General features: G+C 37.6%; 1 protein-coding gene across 1 annotated transcript in view; it reads right to left on the reverse strand.

Moving 5' to 3' along the window:
• Window positions 1–270: 270 nt before the first annotated feature.
• Window positions 271–18142, reverse strand: part of ST8SIA6 (ST8 alpha-N-acetyl-neuraminide alpha-2,8-sialyltransferase 6) — a 123628-nt gene continuing 105756 nt past the window's right edge. The window contains exons 5-8 of the mRNA XM_055296681.1: window positions 12430–12574; window positions 7748–7860; window positions 3759–3851; window positions 271–1176 (exon numbers count right to left, since the gene is read on the reverse strand). Coding sequence (XP_055152656.1) covers window positions 708–1176; window positions 3759–3851; window positions 7748–7860; window positions 12430–12574 — 820 coding nt within the window. The 3' untranslated portion in view covers window positions 271–707. The remainder of the gene's footprint in view (window positions 1177–3758; window positions 3852–7747; window positions 7861–12429; window positions 12575–18142) is intronic.

Below are 18142 nucleotides of genomic sequence, written 5' to 3' on the forward strand. Positions count from 1 at the left end.
ACATCATATAAGTGAGAGAGAAAAAAGTGTAAGAATGAGGCAGGAAGTTAAAATAAAATTATTAAGTGATGAAAAAATGTAGACATGAGAGGAAAATAAATGGCTTAAATGCAACCAAAATATCATCACAGCTACTATTAAAAGTGAATTTAATCAGAAGCAGGCATACTGCCATACTCAGAGAAGAATTTCATTCCTGAATGATCAAGAATTTTTTGCTTAAGAATATAATATTCTTGCATGCAGTCTTTGAGACAGAAAAATGGGAAGGATATTATTGATAGAGACCTGCCACAGAAAGAAATCCAATGGATACTGGTAATGCAGCTATTCTCTTTAGAAGAGACCTCCAAGAAAGCACACTTTTATTATCGGTCTGGTGAAGGTGGAGATGGCTGGTATAAATAGTAACAAAGAAATATTCTTTGAGTCCCTACCTCACACCAAAGGCCATGCCAATAATTTTCATAAATTATAAAAATTTGTATGAGTCAGATATCATGGTGTCCATGTTATCAGGAGAAAAAATGAAGATGAGAAGGATTGAATGATTTGCCATCGTTGCAAAATGAGTGGGGAAGCTTTGGTCAAACCAAATTTTGGGGTTCATCTTAGAATACTCTGTAGCCACCTCCTTTGGTGTTTGGAGACATTGTTAATCACCTACTGCATTATGTTAAAATTATTCCCATTTTAAGATACTTTGTTTAGGCGACTTCACATTTGCTAAATTGCAGCTTGAGGATTCCTTTCATGTGAAGTTGGAGGATCTGGCTGTATTCTTTGGGCATCTGATGGACACCACGTTTAGGTAGCTTGTTGTCATAATAGTGATGGCTGACAGGTGTGTCTTCTACAGTTTTAGAGAAGGGCCAGAATCCATACAGCTTCACATTTTTACACAGTTCCACTGCAACACTTGTGATCATCAAGCCGGTGGACAAGCGGTATGCAGTCACACCTTTAGTTCTCCAGAAAAGGGCCAGATCTTTCAGGTACTTGGGATGGAAAAATAGAACCTTTTGTCTTGCTTTAGACTCTTCGAGCGTGTAATACACTTTAAAAGAGGTACCCGTGTTGGCCCTGAAGGAAAATGCTGGCAGAAGAAAAAATGCATCTCCATAGGTTGCAATGTCCTCCAGAAATAGGGCTTTTTTTTCCTTTAAGTTCCCATATCTGCCAAATTAAAAAAAAATTATAGTAATCCCAAGAATAATAATCAAAGTAGCAGTTTTGATAACATAAAGCTGAATTTACCATTGATCAAAAAACTGAATGATTTGTGTACTGTATATAAAACAGATAAAATGTGGACTCAGAGAAAACTCATTCAAGAAAGCATCATGTCAGTATCAACGACTAGATCTTCATCTCTCTTTCTTAGAATCCTTTCAATTTCTACTTTCTTACTGGGCTATATCCTTACTGAACAGACATTTCTTGTGTTATTTTCTATTCTTATTCATTAATTTTTCCTAAAGTTGCTTTTTGTTATTGAAACACCTTCCCAATGTATAATGATAAAATATTTTTTCAAGCATAGTATGCATATCAATACATTTAAAAAAATTCATTGAGCTGCACGCTTATGATTTGTGCACCTTTTGCACATATTTCATTATAAGTTTCCTTTAGAAAACCTAAAATAGACCGGGCACAGAGGCTCATGCTTGTCAGCACTTTGGGAGGCTGAGGCGAGAACATCACTTGAGGCCAGGAGTTTGAGAACAGCCTGGGTAACATAGCGAGACCCCGCGCCACATCTCTATAAAAAATAAAAATATTAGCTGGGAACGGTGGTGCATGCCTGTAGTCCCAGCTACTTGGGATGCTGAGGTGAGAGGATCCCTTGAGCCCAGGAGTTTGAGGCTGCAGTGACCTGTGATTGCACTGCTGCACTCTAACCTGGGTGACAAAGTGAGACAAAGAGAGAGAGAGAGGAAGGAAGGAAGGAAGGGAGAAAGAGGGAAGAAAGAGAGAAAGAGGGAAGAAATAGAGAAAGAGGGAAGAAAGAAGTAAAGAGAGAGAAAGAGAGAGAAAGGGAAGAAAGAAAAGGAAAGAGAAAGAAAGAAATAAAGAAGGAAAGAAAGAAAAGAAGGAAAGAGAAAGGAAAGAGAAAGAGAAAGGAAAGAGAAAGAAAGAAAAGGAGGGAGGGAGGGAGGAAGGGAAGAAGGAAAGAAGGAAGGGAGGAAGGAGAGGGAAGGAGGAAGGAAGGGAGGGAGGGAGGCAGGAAGGAAGGGAGGGAGGGAGGAAGGAAAGAAGGAAGAAAGGGAGGAAGGAAGAAAGGAAGGAAGAAAAGGGAGGGAGGAAGGAAGGAAGGAAGAGAAAGAAAGAAGGAAGGGAGAGAGGAAGGAAGGAAAGAAGGAAGGGAGAGAGGAAGGAAGGAAGGGAAGAAGGGAGGGAGGAAGGAGAGGGAGGGAGGAAGGAAGGAAGGAAAGAAGGAAAGAAGGAAGGAAGGAAAGAAGGAAGGAAGGAAGGGAGAAAGAGGGAAGAAAGAGAGAAAGAGGGAAGAAAGAAGTAAAGAGAGAGAAAGAGAGAGAAAGGGAAGAAAGAAAAGGAAAGAGAAAAAGAAATACGGAAAGAAAGAAAAGAAAGAAAGGAAAGAGAAAGAGAAAGAAAAAGGGAGGGAGGGATGAAGGGAGGAAGGAAGGAAAGAAGGAAGGGAAGAAGGGAGGGAGGAAGGAAGGGAGGGAGGGAGGAAGGCAGGGAGGGAGGAAGGGAGGAAGGAAAGAAGGAAGAAAGGGAGGAAGGAAGGAAGAAAGGAAGGAAGAAAAGGGAGGGAGGAAGGAAGGAAGGAAGGAGAGAAGGAAAGAAGGAAGGGAGAGAGGAAGGAAGGAAAGAAGGAAGAAAGGGAGAGAGGAAGGAAGGAAGAAAGGGAGGGAGGAAGAAGGGAGGAAAGAAGGAAGAAAGGGAGAGAGGAAGGAAGGAAGAGAGGGAGAGAGGAAGGAAGGAAGAGAGGGAGGGAGGAAGGAAGGGAGGAAAGAAGGAAGGAAAGAGGGAAAGAAGATTTAAAATAAATGCGAATATAGATATACGTATAGGTTATTTTTAAAAATTTCCTCCACACATTGTAGTATCTATATGTATGATTTAAATAACTTAGTATCCTTGTAAGTATAATTGTGAGTGTTTAGAAAATATGCTTTGAAAGGCAAGTTCAATATTTATTTTTTTCTTTCAAGAGATGCTATAACTATTAGCACAAACATATTCTATTACTAATGCTTATCAGTCACTTTTGATGAAAACAATGGAGTAGAAACTTTGTATAAGATTATTTATTAGCCAACAATTTTATGGTAGTTACATTGCAGAAATGAAAGATGGTAATTATTTTTTAGTAATAAACTCTCCAACGTGATAACTATTTTGCCAGGTTGTCTTAGCCCTTACTCTCTGAAGTTTCTAAATAGAGTAAGTTTTATCAAGAAAGTGCTACCAAGATAGAAGAGTAATGCTAACACTCTAAAAGAAAATGGAAAAAAGTGGCTTCATTATTGTTAAACGAGATGAAGAAATAAATACGTTCTCATTTGATTAGCTTATGACATTGGAAGTACAACTGAGTCATAACTCTTATGAAAAACAACCTTGATAGAATGCCATAATCTGCAAATGAATTCTTATATATTTTTCCAGAAACTCATTCCACCTGTATTGCAAGTCAGTCTCAGCAACAAGATTAGTGCTTAAGCTGAGAAACATGTTGAACAATGAAAAAATGTTCTTGATCAGTTATGTAACTTGCAGCTACTTACTTCAGAGTTATGATACTAGGATTTATAGTCACAAGATTTGTTTTACTGCCAACATCTTTACTAACATCTCCTGTGGTTGGGGGGAGGTTACACCTGAAATTTGAAAAGAAAATCATTTTCAAAATAGAACTTTTAGAAAAAAGATTGTATACACACATATGCACACACACACACACATACACACACACAATCTATAGTAATTGTCCTTATGTTGGAGAAATCATTGCTATTAAGAGACCCTCAGAATCCATTTGGTTTCTTTTTTAAATTATTTACTTTAGTAATTACTCAGTTCTTAGTTGACATTTCAATGTTGTGTAAAATATACACTTTTTTTTTTTTTTTTTTTTTTTTTGAGACAGAGTCCCGCTCTGTTGCCTAGGCTGGAGTGTAGTGGTGCTATCTGGGCTCACTGCAAGCTCCGCCTCTCAGATTCAAGCAAGTCTTCTGCCTCAGCCCCCTGAGTAGCTGGGACTAAAGGCATGCACCAAGCTAATTTCTGTATTTTTAGTAGTGATAGGGTATCACCACGTTGGCCAGGCTTGTCTTGAACCCATGACCTCAAGTGATCCACCTGCCTTGGCCTCCCAAAGTGCTGGGATTACAGGCATGAGCCACCGTGCCTGGCTAAAATATACAATTTGATAAATGCTTTCAATATGGATAATGACTTTTATAAGTATCAAAACCAGAAATGACAATTACACCTTGTCTAAGTTTAAAAGAGTTCCTAATTCTTTTATTAAAATTGTTATTTATATTATTTCTATTGATTATGTTCCCATAGTGGTATGATCACCAATTTGCATATTCTTAAAAACTTGATGTACTGTGACTAAAGTTATACAGTCTGCCAGAAGCAAAGACTAAATTAAAAAAATCAAAACCTCCTGATTCCCATGTGGATAGTTTTGCTGCCAAATTATGGTGTTAATAAATAAAATCCTAATGTTCTTATAGTGATGTTTTCATACTGATGTTCTCATCTTCCTTTGAGTACTAATTTGCTTTTAAATTGGAAAACAAATTAAGAATTCTAATTTTGAGTAATTATATTCTTGTCACAAAAAAGGAAAAATTGGTTATGACTTTCTAAATATCATTTACTGAATTTCAAGTAGTAAGGCTAAACATAAAAAGGGAGCATCTTTGAGTGCTTCCTAAGGAAGGTTGTTCAAAGTTGATGTGGTCTATAACATGACTGAAAATGAAATAAGCTGTACCATGTCCTATAAAACACATGAATGAACGAAACATGAACTTCCCTCATTGACATAAAAGCTATGTCAGAAAATAAAATAAATACGGCACCTTGGTAAAATAAATATGAATCAAATATTAATAATAAATATTAAATGATAAAGATTAATCATAGGTACTAGGCCATAAAGATGATCTCAGTAGTGGGCCTCCCACAACAAATGTCCTTTCTAGAACAGTCTCATATTCTTCTGAATAGTCAAAAGTGATTTCTAGGAGAATATCATAGGAGACTCCATAGGGAAGGGTATTTTATAGACAAAATACAATAAGTTTTGGCTTAAAACTTAAAAGAAAAATATTTCAGAATATATTTAATTTATGAGTCTAAAATGCCCGTGTTTCTAGGTTCTATTTTTGCTGATGCCAGGTATTTTCCTGAATATAGAGTACACACACACACACACACACACACACAAACAGTAGTATGGGTCATGATGTACTATACATATATACATATATGTTACATTTAAATTATATAACAGCATTATATGTTATTATACATGTACATGCATACATATTATAGATTATATATTATACGTAATATTAGTATGTTATATAATATGTATATATGTGATCTATGTATATTATATATAACATGTATATATAATATGTAATACATAATATGCCTACATATTATACATATATAACATATATGTATATAATATGTAATATATAATATGTATACCTATACATATATAACACATAATACTGTTATATAATTGTATTTATTATATATGTATATATAATATGTATATATTATACATATATATTATATATGTATAATTACATTTAATACTGTTATATAATTTTATACAGAATATATGTATATATGCTATTATAGATGTGTAAAATGTATGCATATTGTTATATAATATGTACATATGTAATGTATGCATATTATACATATATAATTACATATAATACTGTATTATATAGTATATTATATAGTGTACAATATACTATTATATACTATGCAATATACAATATATTACATACTATCTATAATAGAGTATTATATATTTATCATACATATGTATTATATGTATAGCTAACATGTAATATATAAATACTACTGGATTATATGTATTACAGTATACTATAGTATATATGTGATTATATATTATTACTACTCTAATATATATATGTGATTATACATTACTACTACTGTAATATATATGTGATTATATATATTACTACTACTCTAATATATATATGTGTATATATAAACTGGTATAGTCATGTATAGCAGTAGTATATATAGTCGTTGCCTATTTTTGTTCCTCACACGCTTAATTCACAGCTCCGAATCTCTTGAAATGAAAAATAAAAGTTTGTTTTATGAACTATCAACCTGAAGCACCAAAATAAGCACAGGCTTAAAAAAATTAAATATATTTTAATGACACCAAACACGTCTAGCCCTCATTTTGCCTTTCAGTTCGAATGGCTAGTTTTAAAGGGAATTCTATATTCAGGAAAATACCTGTCATCAGCAAATGTGGAATCTAGAAACACAGACAGTTATTTTAGAATTATAAATGAAATATCTGCTGAGATATTTTTCTTCTGGGTTTTAAATTAAAACGTATTTTATTGCCTATACTTGCTATAAAGTATAATGAATGTTTAGGCCTGATCCTTATCACAGATGTTTTGGGAATTTTAAGCCTATAAAAAGTCTACTGCAAGAAGAATTATCTTCCTTATGGCTTTTTCACACTGAGTACTTGAACAAAATGGGTAAACCATTCAGATATTGGCCATTTTAACACTAATCATGAAGAACACATTCAATAATTGTTGCACTGTCGGGTCTATTGTGGCTTCATCATTACCTGCAGCACAAAATTTAAAAATGAGATTAAAATTGGGAGGGAGCTGTTTACTAGAAACCCTGTTTCTTTTTCAGTTGCTTAAAAGGGCAGCATTAAATCAAGAGGGATCAAAGCATCTCCTCTGATGTATGAAATCAGTGCTCCTAAAACAGGAAGAACCAGACTTCCACTTAGTCTTGGAAAAGGTGCATTTCAGTTGAAACCCATCCTCAGAAGGATGAATTACCTTTCCATTACACTGAGACAGTGGAGATGCTTTGGTATGGCTTATTAGTACAAGGCACGCAGAAAAACCATTTTGTTTCTATTTTTGCATGCTAGCTGATACTCAGATAGAAAACATTTTAAAAAACCAGAACTTAGAAGCTGCACAAATTTGTTTTTTAAATTGCAAGCCAGAAAATGAAATAATGATATAGTTTGCAGGGCTGAAAAATGTCTTGATCAGCATTTTCCCAAGTATTGTCTAAGAACAAAACATTCTTGAAATGCTCTGTTAAACAAAAACAAACAAACAAATAAAAAAAAAGATCTTCAAGGTCAGGTGGGTCTGAGACATGCTGCCCTCCGGAGGCCTCCCAAGGTAGCCATAGTACCCATTAACATCCTGAACGCTCTGAAAGGTCCTGCACTACCAAACCCTCTTTCACCACAACTTCACCCAGAGTTTCCTAAACATATATAAACATAGCACATTTTGATTCTTCTGGTACTGACATTCTGAGGAACTCATGAGCCATATAACACTTCAGGAAAACCTTCCCGGGTAATTAGTAGACTTTTGTAACAGAGCTCAAAGGTGAAAATATACAACAGATATCTTTACACTATCCCCCTCTGAAATACTCAACTGATCTTTTGTTTCAAAGAAACCAATTTGACAGGTCTTACCTAAAAACGAAGTCGGATTTATCTATTTCATTTCCACAGAGAGACTTATTCAGAATTCCCCCATTTCCGACCACTGCACACTGATTATAAGGGTATTCCACAAAAGGCTGGGACTAGCAGGAGAAAGTGGAAAACTACCATGAAATACCGTTAATTTTAGAACCATAGACAACAGCTTAATTCTAGTAACTTGACTCTTTATACATGCTAAGGAGAAGAATAAGAACAAGAAAAAGCAGCAGCCCAGTTTACTAATCAACTTATTATGACTTAGTATAAAAAACCAGCCGGGGCTGGGCGCAGTGGCTCACACCTGTAATCCCAGCACTTTGGGAGGCCAAGGCGGGTGGATCACAAGGTCAGGAGTTCAAGACCAGCCTGGCAAAGATGGTGAAGCCCTGTCTGTACGAAAAATACAGAAAAAATTAGCTGGGCGTGGTGGTGGGTGCCTGTAATCCGAGCTACTCGAGAGGCTGAGGTGGAGAACTGCTTGAACCCAGGAGGCGGAAGTTGCAGTGAGCCAAGATGGCACCACTGCACTCCAGCCTGGGCAACAGAATGAGACTCCGTCTCCAAAACAAAACAACAGCCGGGCGCGGTGGCTCACGCTTGTAATCCCAGCACTTTGGGAGGCCGAGGCGGGCGGATCACGAGGTCAGGAGATCGAGACCACGGTGAAACCCCGTCTCTACTAAAAAATACAAAAAAAGAATTAGCCGGGCGTGGTGGCGGGCGCCTGTAGTCCCAGCTACTCGGAGAGGCTGAGGCAGGAGAATGGCGTGAACCCGGGAGGCGGAGCTTGCAGTGAGCTGAGATTGCGCCACTGCACTCCAGCCTGGGCGACAGAGCGAGACTCCGTCTCAAAAACAACAACAACAACAACAACAACAACAACAAAAAACCAGCCGGGTGCAGTGGCTCGCATCTGTAATCCCAGCACTTTGGGAGACTGAGGTGAGAGAGTCACTTGAGGCCAAGATTTTAAGATGGGCCTGGGCAACAAAGCAAGACTCTGTCTCTACAAAAAGTAGAAAAATTGACTGAGTTTGGTGAAGAGCGCCAGTACTCTTTGCTGCTTGGGAGGCTAAGGTAGGGGAATCACTTGAACCTAGGAGTTCCGGGCTGCTTTGAGCCATGATTGCACCACTGCTCTCCAGCCTGGGCGACAGAGCAAGACCCTGTTTCTTAAATTTTAAAAAACGTATAAGTAAAATAAAATAAAATAAATCATTATGTGAACCTAAGTTTCATTTATCTTGAGAGAAATAGACATCATAGGATACACAGCATAATGTAATAATACAAAATACAGTATCATGTATTTTTCATCACATAATTAAGGAAAAAAACTAGAATGGAAAAACCCCATATTCTGCCTTTCTGATAAACAAGGACATTTTCAGCAAGAAAGAGAAAATAAAGAAATTAGGAAGCAGCATTAAATCTATTCTAAGGCATAAAATTAATAGGCGATTTAGCAAAAATTTCCTGTGCTTCTTAAATAGTTAGACCTTCAGGCTCAGTAAGGCATTAGATTTATGCCTGCCGTCTCTGCGAATGACCAGCCAGCGTGCTTCAGGGAGACCTACCAACTGGACTGACATATTTCAAATTAATTTCCAAGACCTGAATCTTTTTTATTCCTTTTAGGACCCGGCCTGCTTACCCCAGAAGGTTTCCTATTTTCCCCAAGTTCTCTGCATCTTGAAATCTAACTTTTCAATTCATTGGTGCACTTTCCTTCTCTTTCCCCGTCACTTTCCATGCAGTAATAATAATGTGACCTTGAGCCCACAGCCAGGGTGCCAGCTCATGCTTCCCAGTGATGACGTCCTGATCTACCGATTTTGTCTGTAGGATTAAGGTGTAAGTCCTCAAGAGCAGAGAGTCTGTTAATTATCTTTTAATTTCCCCTCATTTTTCCCTCCCGATCTTGCATAGTGCAATGTGCACAGCTTTCAATATCCATCTCATGGGCTTTCAACAAGCTATCCCACCTTCTCACTAGGCGGCTTTGTGAATAAATCTTATTTCTTTTGCAAAACCGGTATCACGGCAATTAATTTACTGCACATGCGCAGAACGAATCTGACCCTGGCCTGTAACCATTGAAGGGGCCACTGGTAAATATTCAGGAATTTTGTGAGCTGGTTTTTTAAACCATTGGTAACTAAAAATTGTTCAGGGTGGGGGTATTGACACCACTGAACTTGGCAAAGTTTACAAAATCAAGGCACATCGCCCTTGCCAAAGTCAGTTTACCAGCCCCACTGGCAACAGCCCAGGGCCGATGTGGTTCTGAGCAGCCCAGAGTGATAGAAGATGCCCCAGAACCGCTGTGACTGCTGTCTGCCCCTGATGCTGGCTCTGGGAGCTGCCCAACTAGCAGAGAAACTCGGTTTCAGTACAACTCTCTCTGTAGGTTTGTCTTTGAAATGTAAAAGTCATATTGCGTTTTTTAGGCAAGACGCACTATTTCAAGTACATACTTTATTAGCACATTTAGCCTACACAGCAACCTTTTGAGTATTTTACAGATGGGAAAATGGAGGCATGAGTCCAAGTAACAGCTAGAAAGTGGCAGAACTGGAATAGGAACCCAGACAGTTTGCTCCAGAGTACCTGCTCTAAACCACTACATATTATCGTTTCTCACAATTCCATGGATTAAAATGATAATTATGTATAGTTATATATCTTATTCCTTGTTATATCTGCAATGGCTAGCAGAGTGACTGGCTCTTAAATGAATGGTTCCTAGATACCTCAGGCTATTTCATGTCACTGAACTTCTAGCTCAAGATGGCTTCAGCCAGTATCTACTAAATGGTGCCATCATAAATTCTGAATTTTATAGATAGGGTAGGATGCAAAAATGCAAATAGGCTCATTATGGTATAAAGTAGGAAAGATTACTGAAGGAAACATGTCTCAAATTATGCATTCACAATAAGGAATGTTTTTCTCTGGTTTCTTGGTCAACTGGGAGGAAAACATCTATATGCTTTGGTATCTCATGTTCAGTATGAATTTAAATAAACTACAAATCTCAACATTTCCTTAAATAAACCTCCTAAGAAAATGCAAATGTGCACGCTCCACTGCCTGCTCATTGCCCACTCTGGTTGAAAATCAACTTTTATTTTTTTCTCTGCAAGAAACTTGCAAAGTTTGTGGAGGAAGTGGCTCCATATCATTTCATTAAAACATTTAATGCAATCTTCTTGTGTGCCCAGCACTTCATCCTGGAGAGTTTCATGTAGCAGGGCAGAGTAAAGCAACGTGGGAAAGAAGACATCTCCACCACAAGCCCCGTCCATGAAAGGAGAAGGCTGAAGCAACACAAATAAAGGGACTTGGCTCTGCAATTGCTGCTGTGTTGACTGCAGAATTTCCTCTCCCCAGTTTAAAAAAGAAAATCAGTATAAATTTGGAAAGCGGATGCAGTTCCCAGTTGCATACATCATTATCAGGCCTATATTAAGGTAATCCTTTCAAAGTACCAAATGAGAGTAAAGTAGTTGCCTCTCCTCTGTTCTGGTCAGTCGAAAACATGGCAGACACTGGCAAAACCTGCATGGATGAATGAGTGAAAGGGCTCACTGTCAAACTTTCCAAGGCTTTCCCTGATAGAAAAGATAAATACTCTTTCCTTATCATCTTTTCAATCACTGGTCATTTCAGGGCATCATGAGAAAGCTTTATAAGTTATATTTTTGTGCCCTTTTTCTTCCAGAAAATTTACAGTATTTTTTTCTATCATTTTATATTTATTTCTCACTCATGCTCAGCAAGTTATTCTTCCTCTGAATCCTAATATAAAAAAAATTGGAACAATTTACATGAGCAACAAAATTTAGCTGAAAGAGGTCAAAGCTCCAACAAAAGAAAACTGTAAGAATCTCATATCCTACAGTTAGTATACTGCATATATAGAGGGATCCTATTTTGACCATCTCGATATGGCCTAATTGTTTTTTAGTGGAATCATAGAAAGATGCTGGAGAGTGTATGTTTATAAGCAATGAGATGTTTGTGTTCCTCAGAACCAAAACTTCCCCAAGTGTGGATTTGCATTAAGGGTCGAGTTTCTCCTTACTGTGTGAAGTGGTTTTGTATCATATCATTACTCATTTTTCTAATTTTAAGAATAGGTAGTGAGTGCATATATGTACTGGGAAATGTTCTAGGAGTTTGGGATATATCAGTGAACACAGCAGACAACAATCTCTATCTTATGTTGGGTACGTTTATTGACTATAAATTCTTACATATTTACTTCCCAAAGATGAGCCACATAAACGCACCGTTCCTTGTGAAGGAATTGATTTAGTCACCACAACTGACAATTGGAAGAATCTTACTAGAGGTGAAAAATGGCCGTCTTCACAAGCCTTAGTAATTACTAAGCAGGGAGCCCAAGTGTCTCATCTCATTCAAAGAAGAGTCTGGAAGACTCAGGACTGGAAGAGCTTATCATTTAAGAGATAAATAATCCTTCCCTACAGAGCCACACTGCATTCAAAATGGACCTTTTAAAAATGGCCCACTATCTAAATTTTATACAACATAACAATGTGGTATTTTAATTGATTCCACCATAATTGTAAGTTACAGCTTAAAGTAAAAGAAAATTCACCTGGAATGGTAACACAAATAACCCACCACAAATCTTTACTCACCACTGGAAACATATGAAAAATGTTCTTCTTAATTGGGATTTCTTTTTTGCTTTCCACCTCGTAACTCATATTAGTCCCAACTGGAGTGTTATCCTGAGAAACAACAAAGTTTTGAACAGCATCACAGCAGGAAGCAAGTTTTGCTCTGCAAAGGAAAAGAATAAAAAGGAGGCCAAGGTATAAGATTAAGAAACCGAAAATACAGACCACATTGGACAATGCAAAAGAGGATTTTGCCAAACTGATTTTCAAAAAGAAGATAATTATGCACAAAGGTGACTTTGATTTTTGTCCTCCAGGCTTTATATCCCTTGAGGATTGGGACTGACTCTCTTTCTTTCTTTTTGTTCTTTTTTTGTCTTTTGTTTAATCTTATTTTGATTTCTTTTTTAGTTTTTTTTTTATTATTTTACTTTAAATTCCAGGATACATATGCAGATGTGCAGGTTTGTTACATAGGTACATGTGTGCCATGGTCATTTGCTGCACCTGTTAACCCATCATCTAGGTTTTAAGCTCCACATACATTAGGTATTTGTCCCAATGCTCTCCCTCCCCTTGCCTCCAACAGGCACCAGTGTGAGATGTTCCCCTCTCTGTGTCCATGTGTTCTCATTGTTCAACTCCCACTTATAAGTGAGAACATGTGGTGTTTGGTTTTTTGTTCCTGTGTTAGTTTGATGAGGATGATGGCTTCCAGCTTCATCCATGTCCCTGCAAAGGACGTGATCTCATTCCTTTTTATGGCTGCATAGTATTCCATGGTGTATATGTACCATATTTTCTTTATCCAGTCTATCATTGATGGGCATTTGGTTTGGTTCCATGTCTTTGCTATTGTAAACAGTGCTACAATAAACATATGTGTACATGTGCCTTTATGGTAGAATGATTTATATTTCTTTGCCTATATACCTAGTAATAGGATTGCTGGGTCAAATGGTATTTCTGCTTCCAGATCCTTGAGGAATCATCACACTGTCTTCCACAATGGTTGAACTAATTTACACTCCCACCAACAGTGTAAAAGCATTCCTATTTCTCCACAGCCTCGCCAGCATCTATTTCTTGACTTTATTTTTTTATTTTTTGAGACAGTCTTGCTCTGTCTCCCACGCTAGAGTACAGTGGCATGATCTCGGGTCACTGCAACCTCTGCCTCCTGGGTTCAGGCGATTCTCCTGCCTCAGCCTCCTGAGTAGCTGGGATTACAAGTGTGCACCACCCATGCCTGGCTAATTTTTTTAGTAGAGACAGGGTTTTACCATGTTGGCCAGGCTGGTCTCAAACTCCTGACCTCAAGTGATCTGCCTGCCTCAGCCTCCCAATGTGCTATTCCTTGACTTTTTAATAATTGCCATTCTGACTGGCATGAGATGGTATTTCACTGTGGTTTTGATTTGCATTTCTCTAATGATCAGTGATGATGAGCTTTTCTTCTTATGTTTGTTGGCTGCATAAATGTCGTCTTTTGAGAAGTGTCTGTTCATATCCTTTGTCCACTTTTGATGGGATTCTTTTTTTCTTGTAAATTTGCTTAAGTTCCTTGTAATCCTGGATATCAGACCTTTGTCAGATGGGTAGATTGCAAAAATCCCATTCTGTAGGTTGCCTGTTCATTCTGATGCTAGCTTCTTTTGCTGTGCAGAAGCTCTTTAGTTTAAAATCAATGTGCAAAAATTACAAGCATTTCTATACACCAACAACAGACAAGCAGAGAGCCAAATCATGAGTGAACTCCCATTCACAATTGCCACAAATAATAAAATACCTAGGAATATAGTTTACAAGGAATGTGAAGGACCTCTTCGAGGAGAACTACAAATCACTGCTCAAGGAAATAAGAGAGGACACAAACAAATGGAAAAACATTCCATCCTCATGGATAGAAAGAATCAATATTGTGAAAACAGCCATACTGCCCAAAATAATTTATATGGTCAATGCTATTCCCATCAAACTACCATTGACATTCTTCACAGAATTAGAAAAAACTACTTTAAATTTCATATGGGACCAAAAAAGAGCCCATATAGCCAAGACAGTCCTAAGCAAAGAGAACAAAGCTGGAGGCATCATGCTGCCTGACTTCACACTATACTACAAGGCTATAGTAACCAAAACAGCATGGTACGGGTACCAAAACAGACAGATAGACCGATGGAACAGAACAGAGGCCTCAGAAATAGCACCATACATCTACAACCATCTGATCTTTGACAAACCTGACAAAAACAAGCAAAGGGGAAAGGATTCCCTATTTAATAAATGGTGCTGGGATAACTGGCTAGCCAGATGCAGAAAACGGAAACTGGACCCCTTCCTTACACCTTATACAAAAATTAACTCAAGGTGGATTAAAGACTTAAATGTAAAACCCAAAACCATAAAAACCCTAGAAGAAAATCTAGACAATACCATTTAGGACATAGGCATGGGCAAAGACTTCATGACAAAAACATTAAAAGCGATTGCAACAAAAGCATTTTTTTTTTTTTTTTTTTTTGCAACAGAATCTTGCTCTGTCCCCCAGGTTGGAGTGCAGCAGCACAATTTCAGCTCACTGCAAATTCTGCTTCCTGGGTTCAAGCAATTCTCCTGCTTCAGCCTCCTGAGTAGCTGGGACTAAAGGCACCTGCTACCATGCCCGGCTAATTTTTGTATTTTTAGTAAAGACAGGGTCCAAACATATTGGCCAGGCTGGTCTTGAACTCCTGGCCTCAAGTGATCTGCGCCCTCAGCCTCCCAAAGTGTTGGGATTACAGGCGAGAGCCACTGCACCTGGTAGTTTTTTTTTTTTAAATCTCACTAGGCTTCTAACTGCCCCTGGATTGTAGCATGGTGACTTGGCAAGATAAATGGTAAAGCAGTTAAACATACTTATGTAGGGACCTTCTCACCAATAGAAAATACCCATGAATATAACATTTTTAAAAATACGAACTTTCTTCTGATGATGCTGTTATAACACTAAAGACAAAAAAGAGAGGATTCATCATAATGATTTTACAATAATTATAAAATGTAGAATATAAGTTAAGAACAGTATCACAGTCACTAAAACAATACATAATAATTTATTGTGAGACAAGTCCAATGAAAAAAAGAAATATCTAATACAGTGAATTTTTAAGTGGGGCGAATTTAAAGTTGCCATTCCTTATAGAAAGCCCAGCGAAGCATAAATTAATGCCAAGCTACATTTCAAAATGATTACCATGGAGTGAAACATTATTATTAGAATGTAGACCTAAGAAGTGCTTTCAAGGATCATCTGAGTTAACCCCCAACCTCCGGCAGGTGCATGTAGAATCACTTAGAATTCATATTTCATTTCTTTAATTCTCCAATGATGTAGATTCCTTAAAGTCTCTTGATAATTGTTCCAGGGTTTAATCAACCTTAAAATCAAAGAGATTTCTGCATTTGCACAATGAAACTATGTTTTAATGTAAATCTATTTTCTTTGTTCGGTTTTCATAGAATCTCCTTATGAAAATACTTCACGTACTTGGAAATGGAAATCAAGCAAAGCTTTAGCCTTTTTCAGTCTTGAAGAGTTTACAGAATTTTCTCTTCTCTCAGGTTTTCCTCACAGGACCAGTTTTTCATGATTTTAGTCATCTTGTTTCTCTTTAAACCTCAACTTATTTCTCCATATTACTTAAAAATCTGTATCCAAGCCAGATCCAGTCGTAAGACAAGAGTCAGTGAATATTCAGCAAGAAATGTTGACGGTAGTGAGTCATTAGAAATAGTCCTTCCTCAGCCCACGCTTCTATTCTTGATTTGGTCCTGCAAAGTAAGCTTCCAAACATGTTTCTACTGAATTTTGCCCTTTTGAAAAAATGCAATGCTCTAATTTGTCAATGTCATCTAAAATTTAGTCTTCTGAATTCCAGTAATTCTCAAGTAAGGGTGATATCTGCACCTCAAAGTTAAGGTTTTTAACAATACTTCCTATCAGTTACCTTACATAAGTTAAAATATTCATTAAAATGGTATATCCTTCTTAATTGGATTCTGTCACCCACTTATAATTTCTTTTTGTATTTTATAACCTACTATTTAAAAAAGATGGTTCATGGAGATTAACAAAAGAGAAAAAATGAAAATGAAATGGTGTGTAGTCAAAAAAATGATACTAAGTAGTTTTTAATTATACATTTAATTTGATAAAAATTTGTGTGACATATTGCAAATTCAGAAATTCTTACGCGTATATAATTTTTAATGGCTCTTTCATCCAGCATTTTGAGAAAAAGCAACATAATAAATTCTCATTTACCTTTGGTAAACAATTTCTCTAAGGATATTCAGTGCCTACAAGAATATTGCATCACCAAAAATACTAAATCAGATTTCCCCTTATGCTTTTTAAAACATTAATAGAGTTTTTGCTGCATTTTTTTTTTTTTTTTTTTTTAGATAGAGTCTCACTGTGTTGCCCTGGCTGGAGTGCAGTGGTGGGATCTCGGCTCCCTGCAACCTCTATCTCCTGTGTTGAAGCAATTCTCCTACCTCAGTCTCCCGAGTAGCTGGGACTACAGTCGTGCACTGACACGTCCAGCGTATGTTTTGTATTTTTAGTAGAAATGGGGTTTTACCACGTTGAGCAGGCTGGTCTCGAACTTCTGACCTCAAGTGATTTGCCCGCCTCAGCCTCCCAAAGTGCTGGAATTACAGGCCTGAGCCACCGCACCGGGCCTTTTTCTGAAATTATGTATTTTAAATATCATATAAAATTTCCAAACCTATAGGAAATTTAAAAGAACTGAACAATAAGCACTTGAATAACCAGCAGCTAGATTTGACAATTAACTTTTCACTATATTTGCCTTATTGTGTATCTGTCCATTAATCCAATTTTATAGTTGTACTTGTTGCAATTCAAAGTAAATTATAGATCTGAGTGTATGTCACCTTCAAACACTTCCTATCTCCAGACCCTACGCCAAGCCCCAGAAGACACTTTTTTGTGATTTTTCACCACAAATTCGTTTTTCCTGTTCTAGTACATGAACAGAATTATATCACATGTATGCTTTTTTTTTTTTTTTGAGATGGAGTCTCACTGTGTCTCCCAGGTTGAAGTACAGTGGCCAGATCTCAGCTCACTGCAACCTCCACCTCCCAGGTTCAAGTGATTCTCCTGCTTCAGCCTCCCGAGTAGCTGGGATTACAGGCGCCCGCCACCATACCCAACTAATTTTTATATTTTTAGTAGAGACAGGGTTTCACCATGTTGGCCAGGCTTGTCTCGAACTCCTGACCTTAGGTGATCTGCCCCCCTCGGCCTCCAAAAGTGCTGGGATTACACATGCGGGCCACCATGCCTGGCCCACATGTGTGCTTTTATGTAAGACTTCTTTCACTCAGCCTAAATGTGTTTTGAGATTCATATATGCTATCATATGACATGGTTTGGGTCTGTGTCCTCATCCAAACCTCATGACGAATTGTAATCCCGTGTTGGAGGAGGGGCCTGGTGGGAGGTGACTGGATCATGGGGGTGGATTTCCCCCTAGCTGTTCTCATGACAGTGACTGAGTTCTCACGAGATCTGGTTGTTTTAAAGTGTGTAGCACCTCCCCCTTCTCTCTCTTCCTCCTGCTCTGGCCATTTAAGATGTGACTGCCTCTTCTTTGTCTTCTGCCAAGATTATAAGTTTCCTGAGGCCTCCCTAGCCATGATTCCTGTGCAGCCTGAAGAA

The sequence above is a fragment of the Symphalangus syndactylus genome, chromosome 10 (genome assembly GCF_028878055.3).
Source record: "Symphalangus syndactylus isolate Jambi chromosome 10, NHGRI_mSymSyn1-v2.1_pri, whole genome shotgun sequence".
Classification (NCBI taxonomy): Eukaryota; Metazoa; Chordata; class Mammalia; order Primates; family Hylobatidae; genus Symphalangus; species Symphalangus syndactylus.